The sequence below is a fragment of the Haliotis rubra genome, unplaced genomic scaffold, assembly GCF_003918875.1.
Source record: "Haliotis rubra isolate DU_JTF1 unplaced genomic scaffold, ASM391887v1 Scf56, whole genome shotgun sequence".
NCBI classification, from domain to species: domain Eukaryota; kingdom Metazoa; phylum Mollusca; class Gastropoda; order Lepetellida; family Haliotidae; genus Haliotis; species Haliotis rubra.
In genome coordinates, this window is record NW_025767257.1 from 2,061,415 (window position 1) to 2,085,691 (window position 24,277).

Sequence of the window (24,277 nt, forward strand, 5' to 3'; positions counted from 1 at the left end):
CACCCCTAAATGTGACACCATGAACGCTTTGACGACGTTTGGTGTCAACCATTTCAGTTGTGGATACTAATACCTCGTCATTTTGATAGCTGCAGAAGTATGCAGTGTGGGTGTGTATTTGATTCAATGTAGCATGTAAGTATGAAAGGTATTGTACTTAATACAATATATCCTTTGTGGATGTGCTCAGACATTTTCACATATCCTTGGGCACGGACGCTAACTTCTGTTAGGGTGATATATTGCACCCCAAAATGACGAAGACCAACTACTTCTGAGCAGTATGATCAGACCTGACAATTAAAACCAGAAGTAGTGGCGCGGCTGAACAGATAGAATGTGCATTTAATGATAAAAGCATAAAACCTTGCATATTGACTGATGCATAGTGAACATTTAAGGATATGGAGGCACTCAAAATATTTTCATTTTGTGCATGCGCATATATCTGTAAACAATCAAGTCTGGACCAGACAATCGAGTGATCAACAGCATGAGCATCGATCTACGCAATACGATGACATGTGTTAACCAAGTCAGCGTGCCTGACCACCCCGTTAGTCGCCTCTTAGGACAAGCATGGGTTACTGAAGATCAATATTCTAACCCGGATCTTCACGGGCATACGCAGATGGTTAATACCACTTTGATTTTTTTGGCTGCTGTTTTGGCTTTGGAATGGCCCTCAATGAACTAAAGGGGAATTTTAACCAGACAAATAATGGCCAATATATTCTGGTGAAGTGTCTTAAACATAAAGGAGATTCAATTTTATAAACACTGGCCCTCACACCAACAGAGTGGCACCACTTTCTGCAGCCACAAGAGAACTCCTGGCAAGACTTTGATGCTTGGTGAAGTGTCCACTTTCCTGCCGTTTCCAGATGAACTCGGTTGGAGTTAAGGCCGTGGTAGAGGTGACTGGCCCCATATATGACGTGCCTTTTAATGCTGTACAAGAGCAGCATGAGTTGGTGGGACGGTATGTATTGAGCGTTGCTGCAAGCACTGCAGCTACTGTTCACACCATAATTCTTTCATGGTCATTTTGTGCAGCATGAGTAGTATGAAGCATGATGTGACCATCGGCTTCTTGATGGTTGCAAGGGACAAGTGTAGACAGATTGTGTTGTTGAGGATTGCACACTACTTGTTCCTGGACAGACTGATGAAAAACCTTTGAGGAAATATAGGGAAGTTCCCTTTGTAGCTTTCTCCACTCTGATACAGTAGCAGTGCCAATGACCTGACTCCGAACACATGTTCCCCGATGGGCTCAGACTGTTAGATTGTATCTATCCCATAGGAGATCCAAACGTGTGGCATTTCATATCATTGCATGGATGTGTGGTATGACAACCTCAACAGCATCTTCACAGTACCAGGTGATGGTGTGGCATTGTTTCGTATGGCTCCAAGTTGGATCTCAGTACAGTACCTGGGACAAGCAATGGTCAATGTTATGGACAGCATGTACTGGATTCAAGCCATGGTGCAACATTTGCAGAACATTGCCAATCGTCAGATATCGATGAATGAACACACATGGAGCCCCGACGTGAACCCCATCATGCATCTTTGGGACGACCTTAGACGCCAAGTTCGAGCTGGAGCTGGAGCACCTAATGTTCAAAATGAAAAATTGAAGCAGTCACTTCATGTGGAATGGCAAAGGAATCAGATCCTAATAATCCGATGCTTGATTGCCAGTATGAGGAGGAGACTGGCAAATGGTAGAAGTGCGAGGGATGGCTATACCTGGTACTGGTGTGGTCGCCTGTTGTGGTTCATGCAGTCAGATTGGTTGTTGCTTGGTTTGTTGTTTAACGCCGCAAGCAATATTCCAGCTATATGGCGGCGGTCTGTAAATAATAGTCTGGACCAAATAATCCAGTGATCAACAGCATGACCATCGATCTACACAACTGGGAGACGATGACATGTGTCAACCACGTCAGCGAGCCTGACCACCTGATCCCGCCAGTCACCTCTTACGACAAGCATGGGTTACTGAAGATCAATTCTAACCCGGATCTTCACGGGTTGCTTCACGGGAACTACAACTTTATCACAGCGGCGTTCAGACATGGATCTGAACTAGGTAATTATCTGAATGAACAGAAATACATAAAATAATCCTGTGATAAAAACAAGGAAACATTGACATGTAACGGGGTATTACTGCGACTGCTTCGTGTCTGAATTCGATAGAACAGGCAAACGACTGGCTAAATTATGTCTTATGTATCTTCACGGGTCCCATACAATCACAACTATTTTTTTTAAAACTGTGCGACAATCAGATTTGTGGGGTAGTGATGGGGACCATACTTTCCGTCATTGTTGAAAATCATATGTTTTTGTGTATTCTTCTCAGATTGAAAGTAAGTTATTACAATGTTTCAATATTCAAGGCCATAGTAAAGCTGTGGAGGAAATTTCCCAAATTTGATGCATCAGTGACAAAAATGATGCAATTCCCTATTTTGACTTATACCATACGTTCCCGAATTATTTCTGGTGAACAAACGATTAGACTTAACATATGTTTATGACAGTGGGGCAGGATACGCTCACCTTTTCGCGAACACCTGCTATCATCACTATTTCATAGTGATTCATAAACACATGCTCTGTCATCGTATCGCATGGTGACAATCACTGGATTGTCTGGTTCAGGCCCGATTTGTTTACAAACAACATCGTACAACTGTAATAATGCTGAAATGTATACTCATGATATAGTCACAGTTGTACAATCGTCTCTGCTTTTGGCAGAGATTTCTTATGAATGTGGAAAAGGCGTTTGTCGCTTCTATTTGTTAAAGCGGAGTAAGATGTGTTACAATTAAAAACATTATCCGCGGAATTTGGTTTTCAAAACATATACAACAACATGTAGTGTTTTGTACTCATCTTTATACAAGTGGGCCGTGCATGGTTAATGGATGTGGGTATATTTCATTATGGTGTTAAGCATGAAGTCCAACTGCAATATCGTAATTTGTCATTTGTATCATAACTGCCACGGTGCCTGTAAGTGAAGAAGATCATTGTATCATAACTGCCACGGTGCCTGTAAGTGAAGAAGATCATTGTATCATAACTGCCACGGTGCCTGTAAGTGAAGAAGATCATTGTATCATAACTGCCACGGTGCCTGTAAGTGAAGAAGATCATTGTATCATAACTGCCACGGTGCCTGTAAGTGAAGAAGATTATTGTGTCAACATACCTACTGAATTTCTACTAAAATATTTCATGATCATAAATTGAGTTTATTATCCTCAACTTTCTGGAAAAACTTCATAATGCTGAAAAGGTATTTTCTAAAGAAGACTTATTGAAAATGTTTTATTTGACATTTATTTAAAATCGAATTAGGCAAAATTGTCTCTGAATTGCAAAAAATAATTGTTGTTTTGTACTATTAAACAATAAAAGTGCTGTTCAGTTATGTTTCCTGGAATTAGTACAAACTTCGATTATCTCCCTCACTTACCCTTGAGTCATGAAGTTGGGGAATCATCACTTAGAATTTATATTGTTCAAAATATCAAAACTTATGTATTATTGTGCTAGGGTTCTTTTGCACATATTATGTGCATTTTCAGCCGAAATTGATCAGCTAAAACCAAACATACTTCTCTTTGGTCACAGTTCACTATTCCTAAAAAACTGTCTGCTACCTGCCATTTTGGACAGACAATTCATGTGCTTCCATATCAGAAATTATTTCAGACATGTTCTTGTATATGATCACCAATTTTTGTGCTTTTATCATTAAATGCACATTTCTAAAGGAAACTTGCTCTTAGCCGCTTCACTAAAGAAGGTACCAACAGCGGAATATGTACACATTTCAAAGAGAAATGGACCAATGTTAAAACCCGCCTGGAGAGTCATATTCGTTTGGTTTTTGGTTTTTTTCTGTGTTTGGCCCATTAAGACCCAAGTGGTGGAGTTATATGAAGTACTTGGAAGTGACGATATACTTATATCAAATGAATTAAAAACGTGACTGATAGTAAACATACCACAATAAGTGAGGAGTGTAAAAATATTAGGTCAGAAGGGACCTACTTACATACACAATGTTCTATTCACGGAGTGGCAGAATGTCATGGCCGAGCGACTTCCAGGAAAAGCGGTTCACTTTCAGTGTGGTTGTAGCTTGTTGTTAGGGTATATCTCAAGCAAATATTTGTCGGTATTGGCTTCGGTTGGTTCTATGTGCATATTTTCACAAAATCAGCCAAAACGTTTGGTTTCCAACAACGCAGATGTATGGCGCGTGCAACAATCATGGCTAACTTCCAAAAATGATAAATGTGAATTCCAATATTGAGAGTTAGATTGAGTTAAATTTAGATTGACACTGAGAAAACAATATAAATCCTCCTAACCTGTCGAACAAGTACCCGGATATTTTTAGACCTCGCTGTAACACAGCGGCATTAATGTCACACACTGCTAAGATTTGGGTTGATAGTCATTCATGAAAATATAATATCCTAAAGATGATTACTCATGGTCATACTATTTTCTTGCCCTCGGGTGGTTTCATAAATACATTACAATAATGCCATCTTATTTCTATATCCTGGGAAAAATAAATACGTTAATATAAACCAAACAGCCCCGGAATGACATGAAATAGGTTATAATAGATTCGAATTCGTATTTAAGTCCATGTGTTACCCTGTACACGTGTTAAATGTGAATGCCACCCAAGTCCCTCTGTGTTCCCAGTGTTTGTAAATTATGTATGCGTGTTGACTTGATCCAGCGTACTTCGGACCTGTTCCCTAATAGATCTGTTATAGCTTCCTGCCCTAAGAAGTAAAGATGACATTGGGCTATTCACTATGGCGAGGCTTCCAGCTTGCCCACAAGGTATGAAACGAAAGATAAATGTTTGTAGCCTATTTTGTACATTGGTCATGGTGTGGTGTTTGCTCTGTGGCTTTTCTTTGTTGAGAGTTCGTATTTCGATCGGATTAGCATGGTATTTGTATGTACTCCTCTGTAAGGTGACGGTCCTGGACGGGTCCTGTTGATGTGAAAGCTCAACCTTTTAATCCTATTCATGCGTGACATCTGTGCTGTACAAACATCAAGTAGAAGCAAAAGATCGGTATTGTAGTTAGGGCAGTAAATAAACAGTGGATGGTTGTAAACTGTTGGGTCTGCGTGACACAGAACTATAAACGTCAGGCTAACGGTCTATCTCTACAAATGTAGGATGGAAACACTGAATACGATTCCCGGTGAGATGGGTATTCCCAAGCCGCGGAAATCTAGACTTGCTTCGTTTAGGGGTTTTGCATTACCGAAATGTCAGGACGGAAGAATTATATTGTTCAGAGACTGTGAGACAGATTATTCATCACTCATATGGCATTTTGAGTTAGCCTATGTTTTCCAACTAAAGACTGTATAAGCTAACATATTATACAAAGGTTTCATTCTGACAGATATTTATATTTCCTCCATAAAGCTCATTCTGAGGTAAAGACAACAGACCAACATTTTGTCTTGTGATTTTCCAGTTTATTGATAATGTCATCAGGGTGAGATGCAGCAGAGTAACAAATAAATAAAGTATTTATACAACATTGTACAGATTAAGCGTTATCTATTTCATATCATGTTGATATCAACATCAATCAGTTGAGTCACGTTATCTAGTCTATATATAATGCCATACATTATTCATTTTCAATTGAGGGTGTACAGCCATGATGCCAGCATGATATGAACAACTGATATTGACAAGAATACATGCATTGCTGATTTCATACAGTGAAGGTTCCATCAATGAAATCTACAAGTCTTTGCATGATATGTACATCATCTGGTGTACATATCAAGCCCTGGATATCTGTCCAGTGATTACTGGAGCAGTGTGGGGTGAAATAGGATCACCCCAAAACTGCACCAATGTTACAAAATAGTTTATCAAATATGTTTCTCGACAGACATTTTTGGCTCATAGCACAGGGCATTAAAGATGTCAACAGCACAAAAATGATTTTAAAAAGAAATCTCTTGTTCGATTGTTGTGGGCAGAATGGAAACTGAAAATGATAGCAAAGGAACTTTTACTTCAAGCAGACAGAGCCAGCTATCGGAGTGTGGCAATGTTGTAAGCCATGCAACTTACACGAGCATTAAGTAAACTTAACACAATAAGCACTGGCCATGAACATGTCCTCTAATCAACTTAATGTTAATTACAAGCAAACTTATTAAAATGAATAATAATACATGTCACAGAAAACAAACAAAAATAATAAGTCGGCATATTTACACCAGTCATCTGTTGACATGCACTTTGACTTTAAGGCTTCTGAAACAGTGAGGGAAACAACATCCTTACTGGACAATCGTTGTCAAGCTGATTACCTCAATCAATAGGGTTTTACTCTGATATCATGAAAAACTAAATCCTCAGTAAAGGAATTCGTCAATAAATAAAAAAACGTCTGAGAGAGCAGTCCAAAGTTTCAAGGAAATAATTGTAAAAATTGTAAAATAAATCTCTAAGTTTGAGAGAGGATGCTAAGGTGGGGATACAAGGCATGCAAATTAGGCAGCGTCAATTATCAGCGTTTGATTCAAGTGAACCAATAAGAGCAGTAATCATGATATATGTGCCCAGAAAATGAATGGTACTTTTATCATGGATACACAAAATGGTGTCAAGAGCAACTGTGCCTATTGGAAACAAACTTCCATCATGTCTATGATGGGGTTGGTGATGTTCCATAGTTTACTGCCACTTAGTATTCTTTACTGTTAGATTGATAACACCGAACTACAAGGAACACTTTCGAACAGCTACCTAATGAAACCTCTTATCAATATCTACACCCATGAAAACTAACTGATTGTATCCCTCAGCATCTCCTCCATAGGATGAAGAATGAAAATCTAAAACAGTGTTTACAAGAATTAATTCATATCATTAACAAAGGACATGAATTATTTACTAATGAAGGAAAGGTGCATTGTTTTCAAAACTCCTCTTACTAGTAATGCCATTAAACAACACAGAAATTCATGCACAGATTGACCAGTTTGAGCCAGCTAGACATATACTGAATAAATACTACTGGCAAACAAGGATAAGTTGGACCATCGCAGAGAACACATTTACGAGAAGTAGGCGGTGCACAGCAATGAGCAAACCCATTTGGTTTGTGAAAGGTAGAGCAGATGTAGGCTAGTGCACGTGCATTGCATGACAATGAAAGCGCGTAGCTGCACATGCCTTGCTCATAAGACTGTCACGTCGGTGTAGCAAGTCGCACTGCACTGGATCGCGGACAACCTGGGACCCTTCGCTAAAAATGGCAAGCGCCAGTGGGTGGCACTCATAGATGCTATTACGGGGCAATTGTCAGGTCGGTTCTCAACTTATCCTTGTTTGCCACTATGTGAATAAATATCATCCAGTCCAGATCATGATAATGTATGTTGTACCACTACTTCCCTCACTGTGTGTTTCCACAGACACATTGTTTCATTGAATAAGCACCTCAAACTTAACAAAAATCAAGTATAAATAAAACACATGAGCACTGTGTACTAAATGTGGGTTTATTTTATTCCCTGAAAATATTTCCAAAGCCTCTATCAGCGACCAGTATCATGGCAGGTGACTTGACAGGGAAAAAATACAAAAACATTTAAATGATGAATGTCAAAGCATTTCCCACTTTTGCGAAAACCCATTAGCACCGGAATAGGATCCTGGTATGTTGGTTTGTTGTTAAACGCCGCACTCCGCAATATTCCAGCTATATGGCAGTGGTCTGTAAATAATCAAATCTCGACCTGATAATCCAGTGACCAAAAGCATGAGTATCGATCTACACAATTGGGATACGATGACATTTGTCAACCAACTCAGCGAGTCTGACCACTCAATCCCGTTAGTCGCCTTTTATGGCAAGCATGGGTTGCTGAAGACCAATTCTAATCCGGATCTTCATGGATCTCCTGGTATGTTCGCTGCACAGCCAACCGAGACGCTAAAGGTGAGTGGAGCATTAATGACCCCATCTCTGGTAGAATTACTGTTCTGAACATAATCCTCAAAAGAAAATAATAATGAAATATACACCATGCACACACACGACAGGTATCAATTCATATTTCTGAATGAAATATACAATGAAATACACAATCGGCTGTTCAATCACAACATCATATCTATAACCTGCATACCATTCACACGTTGCACAACATACCATCACTAACTTCCAGAGAAAGCACAATTATCTGCACAAACAGAAGCATTTATTTGGAGGAAGACAAAGCTTCAAGCACAGTTCTTCCAAACTTTGTAAATTACAGATCATTCTTAAAGGACACTCTTTCAGACAGACTGAAATGGATTTATGTCCCAAGCTTGCATTATTAAACAGTTTAGAGTATATTGCTCAGGCTTCAATAAGGGTGTCCACCAACCATTTTGTATGAACATACCCTAGTTTGTATCTTCACATAAAAACGTACAAATTTGAATGAATAAACCAAACTTTGTGTGTACAACAATCCCTTTTGTGTGAATTGACTCAAGCATGCAAGGACGTCTCCATTTGAGTCCATTATGTAAGATTGTGTTAACACCAAAAATTCTTAAATGACATCACTCAAGTTTTTAAAAAGTACCACAATATATTGATATAATGACAAATAACTTATTAATCAAATCAATTACTAGTATTGTGTATGTCTTCAGATAACATTAACCATGTACACTGGAATTAATTGAGTTAATGCCAATTATGAACTAGGCTCATATGTGAAATGTTTAAAATAAATTTTCTTCTCTCTTCCATAACCATACTAATTCTTGTAACAAAATGCCATGGAAATGTTTACATCTGATTATTTAATTTTGACATTCATAAATTTGAATCTATACAAAATTGACATTAAGTCTGTTCCACAACATCAGAATATACAATGACATATCTACTAGTATGTGCAAAAACAGGTTCTTGTGTGATGATTCTCAATAACAAATAATTGCTTAATATTGGGTATAAATTCCCCAAACATTTCTCTCAACACTTTTCAAGCCTGCGTGATCGTCTTCAACATTTGCTACACTTCTTGAGCAGCTATTACCACAGTACATTATGAAACAACAAAACGCTGTCACAAAGTTGAACTGTTCACTGTCATTATTTAGCAAAATAAAGAGGTCAATACAATTAAACCCCAGAATTTGATTGAACAGGTTAAACTTGCATTTTCTTCTTTTCGTCATATAATCTAATAGAGTAAAAATATTCTTTCATGCTCTCAACTATTTATTTGTCCTCTTTGAACAGTACGAAAATGGAGAAAGTGACAAGTCGGCTGGTCACATGCAAGCCAGTGCCCATGCCCAGATCAGGGGTGTGTTTAAGTGAGATGTTTTTACTGGGTTTTTGGGGGACATGTCACAGAACATTTCCACTATATCTCGGGATACAGGAGAGAGAAGCAAATGGTACAAGTCAAATGTTTGGTGGAAAGCTGAAAGAAACAAGTTGCTGTGTCTCTACTAAATGACATCAGTATTTGGGGAGGTAGCATGGTGTGAGCGTGTTGCGAGTAACTCCTTAAAGCTGATGATACACAACACAGAGGATACAAGGCCACAATGAAACACTATGGAATGAATTATACAGATTAAAATTACATATGTAGAATCTTCAAGAATGTTTCAGGCTTAAGCACCCCACTTGATAAACTGTCAATGTTTGTCATGAATGTAGTACTTCTTCATGCGAAAAAAAAGAATAAATATTTGTTGAAAAAATAAGAAAAACAAAAAACATGCTCAGCATTCAACACAATATTGTTGAAGTTTGATGCTGTATTTGTTTCAAGCAGTTTGGTGAAAAATTCCATGAGACCAAATACTTTGTTAACACGCATGCTGTCGCTAGTTGACCTATATCCACCCTAATGAGGACAGTGGGTGGCCTATTTCCTCCTCACTTCGTATTATCAAATAACATTAATGATTAATCATAATACAACACAGACACATCTTCTGGTCAGACTGTTTCTTCTGGAATACTATGGCATAGTTAAGCTGTTTTTTAAGTAATTGGCCCTAAAAATGTTTATTAACTACAAACTCCAAATAAAATACCATGTTCTCACAGATGTGAAAAGTGAATAACACTTTGGTGATTTCAGAAATAATAATATGACATAATTATTCAATCAATGATAAAGATATTATCATATCTTTAACAGTTTAACTAAAACTGATCCGAATACTCCACCAAACTGGGGCTGCAGTTACCAGCCTCGGTAGCAGTGAAGCTATTCCATGTTATTCCTCAATGCTAGGCAAAAGGAATCAATCATAAATATATAAATCCTAGTACGGTAAAAGCAGAAGTCTACAACATCCTTACGTGACATTTTGATGATAAAGTCAATCATTTTACAACACTGACCGTCCTAATCAATAATATCCATTTGTCACAACGGGACACCGACATTGAAATATCACAAACATTTTTCGCCAACAGTACCAAACACACAGATGCAATTGTCAGCAAGATCGTTCATATCACACTGTCAAGATCAGTCTGGGAGGCTGATTCTGTAACTACAGGCTGAGACGCTGTCCTAGTCTGATACTTTGACACAAGTAAGATAAACACCATTGTTTTCCCCCATCTGTCACAATAACCACTCTCAAAAAATCCCACTGACTAGTTCAATATTACATATTCTGAAAGACAGAGAATAAAATATATGCCCTTCTAAGAATCTGATACATCAGTTGTAATAAGTCTTGCCACAACCAGTATATATAGAATTTTCTTTCTTATATAACAGAATATATATTGACTATGTTTAATGCACTTCAGAAGTCTGATATATCTTAAATACAGCCAGACAACAGACAGTTTTGGAGTAAATATTTTAGGATCATATATGAACATAATCAATGTTTAATGTTTTATCTAAAATAGGAAGGAAAACCAAAGGTTACACACAGAAATTTGTAGCCAATTTTGTCAGAGTAAATACAGCATTTCGATTGTGCATCTCCCCTTTGTTGTAGCCATGTTTAATAAATAACCATTCAAGGTCACTCACATCTGCCGAGCAATGGCTCATTTCATTTCATGACATGTTAGATAATGCATGACCAATTCTCATTATTCTGACCAAGACTTCAGCATGATCCAGTGGATTACACCTCTAATCTAATCCCTGGGGCCACCATAGCTTCTTTTTGGAAGCAATACCACTATCTCCTTATCTTTCATTAGAAACATTTCTGGCATCTCCCGCCTTGATATTGCTGGAATATTGCTAAAAGCGGCGTAAAACCATAATCACTCACTCACTTAGAAAACTCAGCACAGAATGTTTCTTGCACATGAGATTAATTTAACTGCATGGTTAGTTTTAGAGCCCCATGAGTCAGAAATAAACAAATGGGTGCATGGTATAGTTCAAAACCAGATGGAGATATAGTACTCTGAAAAAAGCAGACTCTCAAACAAAGATGCCATATTGGTCAGCACCAGTAAACTATATATACTAGTTTCCTTGCACCTTTTGACAAAGGACCCGGTTTATTTGTGAAGGCAGCAAAAGCAGTGTCTGTATATCATACATAGATGGATGATACATCTCACTCACACACTGAAAAATAGCCATAAATGCAAATAAAAGGTTGTCATGACTACAGGTTGGACATTTAGAGGATCCTGGTGTGCTTGCAGGGCTTTGATACAATATCTTAATCTGAGGAGCAATTGTTAAAATTAATAGGACTGTTCAACATTCATCCTTCATTAGTGGCCATATCACGTTACATTCATCACAATGTCAAGGTCACACAGAAACTTCCGGAAGTCAAGGACGCCAATCATTTTTCTTTCCCAATTGACCACAAGGGATCCAGTGAACTTAATGGATCATCCGGTCTGTTCAAATTCTCCTTTATTCCTGCTGGTTTTCCGGCAAAACTTGCCTTCGTTATTTTCTTCTTCTCTGGTGTTGCAGTCCCGAGAGTGAATGTACTAGGGTTCTGTAAATCTACTAGAGAATTTGGAACAGGTTTTCCTTCAGCCTTATGCTGAGGGGAGCCCTTCAAAGGGGATGCACTGACGGAGCTTCCGCTCTTGATGGATGTATTGGATCCTGATCTGCTTCGTACCTGCGGACTGCCACTACCGCTCGAAATATCTGTCTGTGCGATGCTCTGACCAGAAACGCCCACAACATTCTCATTTCTCGATGGTTGCTGGATTAAGTCTGGCAAACATCCAATGGAGTTGTCTTCCCTTGGGATATTTGTTTCATGAATTGTCTGCCCTTGTTGTAAGTCTCCATTTGAGGAAGCAACATGCACATCACTGCTGTGTTTTTCACCAAGTTTTCCAACATTTTTCTTGATGATTTCAAGATTGACAGATCCAAGAACTATGTCATCTTTGTCTGGATGGTAGACATGGGAATCTGTCGACTTCTTTCGTCCACTGAAGTGGGGAGCTTTCACTAAAATATCCCCTGAAAAACAAAAATTGTCTTTATCAAAACTGCACATCAATCAGATGACTATGAACTAGCAATAATAACTATTATACTTCAATAATGTAATTTTCTGACTAAAATTGATATTGTATACTTATCCTGACTCATGCTAATTATGCTTGTCTCCTTCCTCTTGCAAATGATAGTGGAACACTTGAAATCCCTTGAAGTTCCCTTCTAAGAAAGCGGACGTATAATCATCAGTCACCCACGAGTAGTCTCCCTTGCCTCCTTTGGCGCCCTTTTTGGTCACATGACCAGCCATGTTTGTCACTCTCTCCGTATGTATGCCCGACACCCGGATTTACAGGGAATTCCAGAGTGCCATAAGAGGGGAGGTTGGGAGGGCTAACCTCATGAGTCAGGATAAGTATAAAATATCAATTTTAGTCAGAAAATTACAATTTTTCCTTATCCTGACTCATGCTAAATGCTTGCATAATTCGTCAGAATCGGTGGTGGGTCAGGCCACTTCTGGATTCTCTGGCTGTTGACTTACATCCTGTATTACCCCCCATGGGAACTTATGACGGCACTGCTGATGATTCTGTTCTTTCAACTTCTGTCTGATGAGTCTGGGGGGAACCACAACTTGTCAGATTTCTCCCGAAACTTCTCCTGACATTTTCGTGTGGATTTTAAATATACTAATATTCCATTAGTTATCTATTGCAACTCCATCTCTTGATGTGCGCATCAAGTGGAGATGCAACCCTTCTTCATGTACGAGTATGTCCTATACAAGTCTATCACTCATGCTAGTCTGTCCTAGACGTGTGCATGGACTTATAGCCATTGCTCTCCAGAGCATTGGTTTTCACAAGTCACGTGATAAAAGGGGTGAGATTTACTCACCGCCTTTGTGGAACCGTTAGTTGTTGTGCTACAACAAGTGGCCCAACCTGGTGAATGCCTGAGACATCTTCGGTGGCAATGTCTCAAAGGTAGTGGTTGGCAAACACCGTGTTCGATCTCCAAAAGCAGCCCTCCATTATTGTTGTAATCGAGCAGTTTCCATGCAGAGCAAGTGTTGATGCCAGGGCTCTGACTTCGTGTGGGTTGGAGGCTCGTGGAGGCTCAAGTCCTGCTGCAAAAGGCCCTTAGTATAAGGGCTCTCATCCAGATCGATATCATTGTCCATGAGACTTCCGTGGGCGTCTCAGTGGATAAGGGGATGAATAGGCGCTTGAATTTTCGTCTCCTTGTTTTAGTTCTCTGTAGGTAGACTTTTAGTGCTCTTACAGGGCATAAGGATAGATCCTGTGTATCCTGTGGCCCAAGGACTGTTGATAGTGCTGGGATGTGGAACTGTCTGTCAGGCTGACCGGGCAGTTGGTTCTTGGCAATAAAATCCCATCTCAGTCCAAGATGTACAAAGTCACGATGTCTTGATTCAAATCGTGTTCCTTCAAAGTCCAGAGCATGTATTTCTGACATCCATGCTGCTGTTGCTAGGGCGATCAGTTTTCTGAGTCAGTAGTTCAAAGGATGTCCGTTCTAGAGGCTCGTAGGCATCACTGGTGAGATGTTGTAGAACTATGTTCAGATCCCAGGCAGGAGCCTTAAATTTCTTTTGTTGGTCTTCCAACTTGAATGGGCATAGTAGTGCCAGAATCTCTGGTACTTTGGTCAGCTTGATACCCGTTTTCATGGTGATAACTGTACTGAGGGTAGCCAAGTAAGTGTCTCGTCTGTCGTAGATACTCGTCTGTCGTAGATAACATAAGTATTCCGCCACTTGAGGATGTGTTGCTTTCACCGATGTAAAGCCTTTCCTCGTTGTATACTGTTCAAATCTCTGCCACTTGTCGTCGTACAAGTTGTGAGTCGATCTGCGTAGAGCTAGTGTAACTGCTTTCACTGCTCTGGCGGAGTACCCTCTGGTCTTCAGGCAAGCTTTAATACGTATACGCTCCACGCGTGTAGCTGGAACAGTGTCAGGTTCCCGTGAGCTTGCTTGGTGTGTGGATGGACGAGTAGGTTCGACCACTCTGGTAGTTTCAGGGTTGGACTTCCGAGTTCTTGTATGAGGACGGGAAACCATACCCTCGCTGGCCAATAGGGGCGACCAAAATCAGTTGCAACGTAGTCGTCTGCTTGATTTTCTGTAGTACTTGTGGTACACACGCATAAGCGTTTAGTCCTTCCCATGAGATGCTTAGAGCGTCTGTTGCCCATGCCTGAGGATCTGGAATCGTAGAGACGAATGTTGATAGCTGTTTGTTGAACTTTGTTGCAAACAGGTCTGTTAGTGGGGATCCTATAGTCTGTATGATGAACTGGAATGCTTCTGGATGCAACATCCATTCCGTCGGGGATGGTTGTAGTAGACGAGATAGGGTGTTTGCTATGACATTGTTTGGCATGCCTTCATGTAGATGTTCAGGTTGTCAACTATACTGAACAGGAGAAAGCTGAGTTGTAGCAGACTTGTTGATCTTGTTGACCATTGTTTGTTGATGTAAAACGCCACTGTGGAGTTGTCGATGAGTTGTGCATTCTTTAGTACGTTAGTCCAATGTTGTAAAGCTTTGATTACTGCTTTCATCTCCAACAGATTGATATATGACTTCTGATCCTGACTCGACCACTTCCCTGCTGCCACTTCGTTGTTGAAGTGTGCACCCCATCCTTGTAGGGAAGCATCCACATAGAGATGAGTGTTGCAAACCGGCTCTGTCAAAAAGGTTCCTCCGCAAACATTTGACTTCCGAGTCCACCATAGGAGATATGGTTTCAGGCTGTCCGGTGGTATTAACGGATCTAGGCTGTCTAGGTGGGCGTTCACAAATACTTGTAGTGGGCGCAACTGTAGAGAGTCATGTCTTGAGCTGAGGTTCAGGCATGCTTTGCCAAGCATGTAGTGTCAACGGAGAGAGCATTGCTTGAGATATCATCTGTTGTATCTTGACCCAACGATCCTCTGGAACGACAATGCGATTCACTGGTGTGATGAGTCGAATTCCTAGAAATTGCAGATCTTGTTTAGGCTCCAGTTCCGACTTGAGGAGATTTACTAGCCAACCTAGTTGAGTGAGCAGCCTGATGGTGAAGTCTAGTTGCAGTCTGAGTTGACTGGGATCTTGATGAGCTTGAATCCCTGTCGTCCAGGTAGAAAGCACTGTGTAGACCTTCACGATGTAGATATGTGGCGATGGGCTTGGTCACTCGAGTACACAACCAGGGGTCGACGATATTCCAAACGGTAGAACCTTCCACTGGAAGTGATGTCCGTTGAAAAGGAATCTTAGGTATTTTCTTGAGTCTGGATGTATCGGGATGTGGAGGTACGCATCTTGTAGATCTATGCTGGCGAGGTAGTCTGCTGGACGAACGAGATGTCGGAGCTGAGGAAGATGTATCATCTTGAATTTTGCTGGTCTGCGTAGATACTCCCGGTTGAACTTCCTCATGTTGTAGATGAGCCGAAATTTCTCCTTGGAATTCTTCTTCGGTACCAGGAAAATTGGGGAGTAGAACCCGGGCGTGATGAGATCTTGATCTATCTCTTCTACTGCCTCTTTGTTGAGTAGGGTCTTGATAGCGTCGTCCAGTTTCTCTATCTGGTCGGCTGCATAGTTTAAGACCATCGGGTTGCTTGTGAGTGGCGGGGTGGCTTCCAACTGTATCTTGTACCCTCTGCTTAGTATCTGGGACACGTAGTCTTCTTGTAGGATTCCCCAATTTTCCCAGTATCGTTGAAGACGTCCACCCACTGTGGAAGGTTGTACAGGAACGGCTGGGGGTGGAAGACTCCAGTCTGACGAATCACATTAGCCAAGGTGTCGATGGATTTAATCATCATAACCTCCCTTGAGTCGTGAGAGACTTCTCTGGCGACTTCTTCAATTCCTCCTCCAAAGATGTAAGATGCTGACCATGGGGCTCTGTATAAGGACTTGGTGAAGCGTTCACTCCAAGTGCACGCTGACAATAACCCTTGTCTTCTCAGGAGAGTCAGGCCCGCTGATGTGGATGCTAGGTGCTCCGACATAAACTGATGGTCCCTCTTCTGCATTAGTAGAGCGGAGTATATCATCCGGTCTTCTTCAGTGGAGGAGTTCTTGAACTTTGAGATGAGTGTTTCATTGACAGCCCTCGACTTGGTGGCTTTATCAAAAGCTGCGCTGAGGTTGTCTGGTACTTGAGAGATTGGGTCGATCGGTGGAAAGGTGAGCATGTCAAAATCATCGTTGGACATCTTGTAGGTAAACGCCTCATCTGTGTCCATAGAAGATGATGCTAAGTCCAAGCCATTGGCGATCCAGGAGTTAACTTCCGTATCAGAGAATATGCCTTCACCTACTTCCTCTGATTTGGACATCTCTCGCTCTATTGATCCACGACGAATTGAGTCTGTATGGGATGATCTGTATGATGAGTTTCGAGCAGGCGAGCGATCCCGATGCGATCGTGTATCTTTTCTGGAGTCTTGAGATGATTCTCTAGGTGTGCGTGAAGGTGGGTTTCTGGACGTAGCTTCCCCTCTGTAGGAGTGCCTTCGCGCAGGTTCTCGATGGGCGTCAGAGTCCGATGGAGATGAAGACTCATATCTGCGACGTCTGTGGGGTTCAGGAGAACGCCTCAATTTCTTCCTGCGTGGAGACTTCTTAGCAGCAATCTCCAGGAGCATCTACGGCTGAACTGACGTTGGTAGCGGTGTCCAGACTCCTCACTTCAGATGGGGAAGATCGTGGTGTCCGTGGGCCTTCGAGCAGGCTTCCCTCTTCATCCGGATGCAGTGGAGAGACTGTAGAACCTTCACGCAGTCTAGTAGTCGTTGTAGAGGTCTTCATAGCAGCCTTCTCCTGAGCAAAGCGACGTTCCATCATCGACATCATCTGGTCTGTAAACTGTTGCATGAACAGTCCCGGGTTGAAGTTCTGCGTTGTCTGTAGAGACTGCTGCAGGGATGATTCATCTGATACTGAAGAGACGTCATCCAAGACTCGCTGCACTTGTGAAGAGTTGACGCTGCTGCTATCTCTGGTACCCGATGTCTGCATTGATAGAAGGTCTTCTGTCAATGTCTGCGCTGATAACAATGCCGATGTAGCTGTAGAAGCAGGCTTCGTCTTCTTACTGACGATGGAGACTTCAGGTATGAGGATGGGTGGATCATTATAAACGTCTGCTTCTTCCGGAGGAAGAATCTCGGCTGAAAAAGGCCTCGTCTTCTGCGTAGAGCTGAGCATGGACTTCGATGAAGTCTTCATGGTAGTAGCCTTTTTCTTCTGCGTAGAAGATGATTTAGCCTTCTTCATCTGCGACAAGGTCAGCTCAGTAGACGATGATCTCTTATGGCCTCCGGTGCTCACCACTGGTACAGCGACCTGCTCCCGAGAAACGTTCGGCAATTCACTGGAATTATGAATGTCTGCAGCAGTGGTTAACACACGGTTATCAGCGCAATCACTCGATTTAGACATGACTTGTGAATACCTTCGTACCCAGTCCTTAGCAAGTCTATGGATGGAAAAAAAGTAATTAGCAAATCTAACAGAGGTTAAATTTACACAAAACTTACAGCGAGACCTGAAAGAACATGAAATAGTGCAATTAGGACATAACAAATGAGGGTCAGCCGCAGACACTCGGTGCCTACAACGAATACAGGTTTTCATCAAATGTATACACAATGAAACCAGATGTCAAACAACGGAAAAATTAGATCAAATTTCAAACCTTAATGTAGAATATAATCCTAAAAACCGTATACAGCAATAATTTTGATGTAAGGTCCGAAAATATAAAAGGATATATGCCGTATAGGGACCCAGGTGCTCTCACAACCGTCCTCAAGGGCGAAGAAGGAGAGAGTGACAAACATGGCTGGTCATGTGACCAAAAAGGGCACCAAAAGGGAGGAAAGGGAGAGTGATTTCACGTCTGCTTTTTTAGAAGGGAACTTCAAGGGATTTCAAGTGTTCCACTATCATTCGCAAGAGGAAGGAGACAAGCATAATTAGCATGAGTCAGGATAACGAAAAATTAATCAAATGTTCCTTAACTAGCCAAGATGTATGGCTGATCAATAGCATCTGTGTTTCAGATTGATTTCATTGCTCATCAGTAAAGGATTACCTAATCATTCCCATTTTTGCTCAGGTCTCAGGAAATTAGTATCAGGGATGGAGTGAATGAGTGAGTTTAGTTTTATGCCACACTCAGCAATACCCGGTAACATGGCAGCAGTCTCTAAATAATTGAGTCTGGACCAGACAATCCAGTTACAGCACGAGCATCGATCTACACAATTGGGATACAATGACATGTGTCAACCAAGTCAACCATATTGTTGCCTGTTACAGCAAGCACAGAATTCCAGGCAACAATTTTACAGTGGAATCCCGATGGGAGACCAGTTCTGCCCCAGAATCACTACAGGGAACCATTTCAATCTCAGAATCCCATGGGAATCAAATTCTATCCCAGAATCCTGAAGGGGACCATTCCATCCTGAAATCCCAATTAGGAACCACTTTTATCCAAGAATTCCAACAGTGAACTATATCTAGCATGGAATCTCATGGGGGAATGGCCACCTAAAGTTATTTGAGCAGTGAAGGGTATACATTTGAACTTACTCTTTCTGAGAAATTCCTCGGCAAAGAAGAGAATGCTGTCATAGGCAAACTTGACCTGTTCCTTGTTCTGTATCATATTCTTACGCTTCTGCAACAGCCGGCCTGCCATTACCAGAATGTCAGGTAAACTGTTGCCATGGAGAATCTCCTGCATGCCAGTGTATATGAGCAGGAAGGCACCACTCCGACCAATGCCGTTACTGAATAGAAAACAATAACACAGATGAAATGAATCTGAAGTCCAAACTACTTGCAAGGTCCACTGCGTTTGGATAGATACATAACAGATATATATACTAGACAAAATAAGTTAGGAATATTGGTATTTTTAAGATTGATATTTTATCAGTGTGTCAATGAATGAATAAAGCTTTATTCATAATTTCAAAATTTACATATATCCCTAACTATTTTTGTCCAGTATATATAGACTGTCAAACATTTGTTGGCAAATATGTAATATACACCAAAATGAAGGACCCTTGTTGGAAATGAAGGACCTCTGACAAGCACTAAGTTTATACAACCTCTGTTAAATGAAAGAATGATCCATGGACCCCAAGGTCCAGGTTATGAGGAGGGAGACTGTAATATATTTACAGTCTGTCTGAAATGTAGTACTGTGATTATTTATTGATATAGTTTTCTATTAGGAGATTTAGTTGGACAAACAATTAAACTGGGCAGGTCAGCCATGCCTACAGCCTACTAACTAAAAGTTTGACAAAAGTGTTACCATAGATGAGCCGACCCCCTTCTAAAGGCTGCTTTTTTGGTCTTCAAAATTCGGATTATTTACAGTAACATACCGTATATGATCTGCATTACAATTGTTTTTGTATAGTGTTGCTCAGTTACATAAATCTTCCCTTTGAAAGTGGAGTTCAGCTTACCCACAATGCACCATGACAGGTTTCATTAAGCTTCGTTGTTGTCTGTAGAAGCTGTGGACTTCTTCGATGAACTTGACAATGTGTGAGACATCTTCAGGAAATCCGCTGTAAAATAGGCACAGATGAAGTAATGTGGAAATAGTCTCTGTGTTGTCAAGTGTGAGTAAATAGTCACTGTGTTGTCAAGTGTGTGCAAATAGTCACTGTGTTGTCAAGTGTGTGGAAATAGTCTCTGTGTTGTCAAGTGTGAGTAAATAGTCACTGTGTTGTCAAGTGTGAGTAAATAGTCACTGTGTTGTCAAGTGTGAGTAAATAGTCACTGTGTTGTCAAGTGTGAGTAAATAGTCACTGTGTTGTCAAGTGTGAGTAAATAGTCACTGTGTTGTCAAGTGTGTGGAAATAGTCACTGTGTTGTCAAGTGTGAGTAAATAGTCACTGTGTTGTCAAGTGTGTGGAAATAGTCACTGTGTTGTCAAGTGTGAGTAAATAGTCACTGTGTTGTCAAGTGTGTGGAAATAGTCACTGTGTTGTCAAGTGTGTGGAAATAGTCACTGTGTTGTCAAGTGTGTGCAAATAGTCACTGTGTTGTCAAGTGTGTGGAAATAGTCACTGTGTTGTCAAGTGTGAGTAAATAGTCACTGTGTTGTCAAGTGTGAGTAAATAGTCACTGTGTTGTCAAGTGTGTGGAAATAGTCACTGTGTTGTCAAGTGTGAGTAAATAGTCACTGTGTTGTCAAGTGTGTGGAAATAGTCACTGTGTTGTCAAGTGTGTGGAAATAGTCACTGTGTTGTCAAGTGTGTGCAAATAGTCACTGTGTTGTCAAGTGTGTGGAAATAGTCACTGTGTTGTCAAGTGTGAGTAAATAGTCACTGTGTTGTCAAGTGTGTGCAAATAGTCACTGTGTTGTCAAGTGTGTGGAAATAGTCACTGTGTTGTCAAGTGTGTGGAAATAGTCACTGTGTTGTCAAGTGTGAGTAAATAGTCACTGTGTTGTCAAGTGTGAGTAAATAGTCACTGTGTTGTCAAGTGTGTGGAAATAGTCACTGTGTTGTCAAGTGTGAGTAAATAGTCACTGTGTTGTCAAGTGCTTGCAAATAGTCACTGTGTTGTCAAGTATGTGCAAATAGTCATTGTGTAGTCAAGTGTGTGCAAATAGTCACAGTGTTGTCAAGTGCGTGCAAATAGTCACTGTGTTGTCAAGTGCGTGCAAATAGTCACTGTGTTGTCAAGTGCGTGCAAATAGTCACTGTGTTGTCAAGTGTGTGCAAATAGTCACTGTGTTGTCAAGTGTGTGCAAATAGTCACTGTGTTGTCAAGTGTGTGCAAATTGTCACTGTGTTGTCAAGTGTGTGGAAACAATGACTGTTTCTTCAGCCTAGCCTGCCGTCTAAAAAGATCAATGAAACCTCTGTCTGTGAATCTACTTGAATTCTATGTCATTCAGTATGTCCTAATCATCCCTTGTGCTGTTGTTCATAACCCCAACTGCTCTACTACTGCCTACTCACCTGACAGGCCAGTTCTTGTACTGCAGATGTACCACAGTGCGCCCTTGTTTAGTCTGTGGAGGAACAGCACGTCAGATGGGATGTAGAGTAGATACATCATACATCAACATCAATATACACAGCAGCAACACTACAATCACACTGTTATAGTAATCATATAATAATCATCATTCTTCTAGGAAAACTCTCAATTGACAGCACTTCCCTTAATATTTCAACTTCCTGAAAGTTTCTGCCGACCTCCACTCCTTAATTTAGTACTTTCATTCTATGACTGTGTTACCATGGTTACCAACACTAATATGTGCATGTAATCTTGGGCTTGCATTTACTTTGCCACTGTTTGAATGTAAGACGGGTCATGGATGCCTGCAACTTGGTTACCTGAACAAGTAACCTCTTCAAATTCTCACAGTCAACCAGAAGGTTGTGACAAGGACGCCATCCACATTCATGTTTAGTTTCCAACATGGCTTCTCACTAGGACTGATGCCCCAAACCAAACAGGATCAATTCTCACTGAAAACCCATCCACTAAATCACTCATCAGGAACAATGCTCACTCACTAGGAATGACAGACACCTTTAGACGTTGGGCCTACCTCGGAATGTTTGATGTGGATTATCCTCTCTGTCCACAACTCCTTGTATTTGACGCTCTGCATGTTGAGTATCACGTGGCCATGTTCCACTTGCTTGCCTTTCTCTGTCGGCCAGTAGCAGGGGTATTTCTGAGAAGACACACACATTCAATATTTTCAGAGACCTGTAGTTACCGACACATATGTACTTTTGTAATGCAATCCAATATTGTGGCGAACATGTATAATCTTGTCTCAAAGCAAAAACCTGTGAAGATACAGGTTAGAATTGATCTTCAGCAACCCATGCTTGTTGTAAGAGGTGACTAACGGGATCGGGTGGTCAGGCTTGCCGACTTGGTTGGTTGTATCCCAATTGCGTAGATCGATGCTCATGCTGTTGATCATGGGATTGTCTGGTCCAGACTCGATTATTTACAGACCATAACCATATAGCTGGAATATTGCTGAGTGCAGCGTTAAACAACAAACAAACAATATCTTAAAGCAAAGAGCATGTCTTTCAGAAAAAGATACGGAAGTTTGTATTCCACGCGTTTCAGTTCCTGTACTTGTTTCTCAGTAAGGTCAAGTATGGGTGTTCCAGTGTTTGTTACAAGCTGACTGAACAGACGTCCGGATCAATGACATCAACTGCCTTTCAGGTCAACCACCAAACAGATGTCTGCAGTTACTAGTTCGGTATGGCTTAATTACTCACTTTCCCCGTCTCATATTCACTGGTGATCATCACGACGACTTCGATGCCCTGCTCGTACACCATCACCCAGAAGTCATTGACTGTCACTGGAATGGGGGCCTGGGTTGCGATGAACTTGGGACAAGATGGAGCCAGGTCCTTAGTGAAGCAAAGAAAGTTTTCTAATGTTAACAATCTGTTCAATAAAAGCTAACATCAGTAGTGATTAAAGTAATTTGCACTGTTGCAAGCAAACCTCAAATAGGTAAAGCTTTACTGGATACTAAATATTCTATTCTTTTTTAGCCTTTAGGAATGCAAAGATCATGGCTGTTTGAAAAATCCAAACCCATTCAACTGTTTAGTTCTGTGATATTGACAATATACACAGCCTAAAGAGTTATTTATCTCTTTCCATAATGCCTTAATGGACTCAAAACAGAGAAATAGAACCTTCTTTATCAAGATAACACCAACACAAGCATCTATACTGTGTATTGTGGACATACATTGAGCCAGCTGGCATTAATATAGTCATCCTTCAGGGTTGACAGCATCACTCTGGTATCATCATCTGAAACACGTACAGAAATGTAAGTTTCTGACTAAAATTGATAATTTATACTTTTCCTGACTCATGCTAAGTGCTTGTCTCCTTCTTGCGAATGATAGTGGAACACTTGAAATCCCTTGAAGTTCCCTTCTAAAAAGCGGACGTAAAATCACTCACCCTCGAGTAGTCTCCCTTTCCTCCCTTTTGGCGCGCTTTTTGGTCACATGACCAGCCATGTTTGTCACTCTCTCCGTATGTATGCCCGACACCCGGATTTACAGGGAAATCCAGAGTGCCATAAGAGGGGAGGTTGGGAGGGCTGACCTCATGAGTCAGAATAAGTATAAAATATCAATTTTAGTCAGAAAATTACATATTTTTCCTTAACCTGACTCATGCTAAATGCTTGCAGAATCCGTTGGATTCGGTGGTGTGTCAGGCCACTTCTGGATTCTCTGGCTGTTGATTTACGTCCTGTATTACTCCCCATGGGAACTTATGACGGCACTGCTGATGATTCTGTACTTTCAACTTCCTCTGATGAGTCTAGGGGTAGGGGAACCACAATTTGTCAGATTTCTTCCGAAACTTCTCCTGACATTTTCATGTGGATTTTTAGATATACTAATGTTCCATTAGTTATCTATTGCAACTCCATCTCTTGATGCGTGCATCAAGTGGAGATGTGACCCTTCTTCATGTACGAGTAAGTCCTATACAAGTACAGGGTCTATCACTCATGCTAGTCTGTCCTAGACGTGTGCATGGACTGTAACCATTTGTTATCCAGATAAAAGGGTGAGATTTTTCTCAGCGACTTTGTGGAACCATTAGTTGTTGTGCTACAACAAGTGGCCCAAACTGGTGAATGCCTGAGA

The 24,277-nt window shown here is 40.9% G+C and overlaps 2 protein-coding genes across 2 annotated transcripts in view; both read right to left on the reverse strand.

Moving 5' to 3' along the window:
- LOC124253969 overlaps nucleotides 1-4,319 on the reverse strand; it is a 33,935-nt gene extending 29,616 nt beyond the window's left edge. The window contains exon 1 of the mRNA XM_046687822.1: nucleotides 4,088-4,319. The gene's annotated coding sequence lies outside the window, so the exon portion shown is untranslated. The remainder of the gene's footprint in view (nucleotides 1-4,087) is intronic.
- A 5,017-nt stretch (nucleotides 4,320-9,336) lies between these two features.
- The window catches only part of LOC124253966 (tyrosine-protein phosphatase non-receptor type 23-like), a 49,696-nt gene continuing 34,755 nt past the window's right edge, over nucleotides 9,337-24,277 (reverse strand). The window contains 7 exon segments of the mRNA XM_046687819.1: nucleotides 9,337-12,552; nucleotides 19,164-19,363; nucleotides 20,057-20,161; nucleotides 21,566-21,618; nucleotides 22,168-22,296; nucleotides 22,868-23,005; nucleotides 23,356-23,420. Of these exon segments, the coding sequence (XP_046543775.1) occupies nucleotides 11,909-12,552; nucleotides 19,164-19,363; nucleotides 20,057-20,161; nucleotides 21,566-21,618; nucleotides 22,168-22,296; nucleotides 22,868-23,005; nucleotides 23,356-23,420 (1,334 nt within the window). The 3' untranslated portion in view covers nucleotides 9,337-11,908.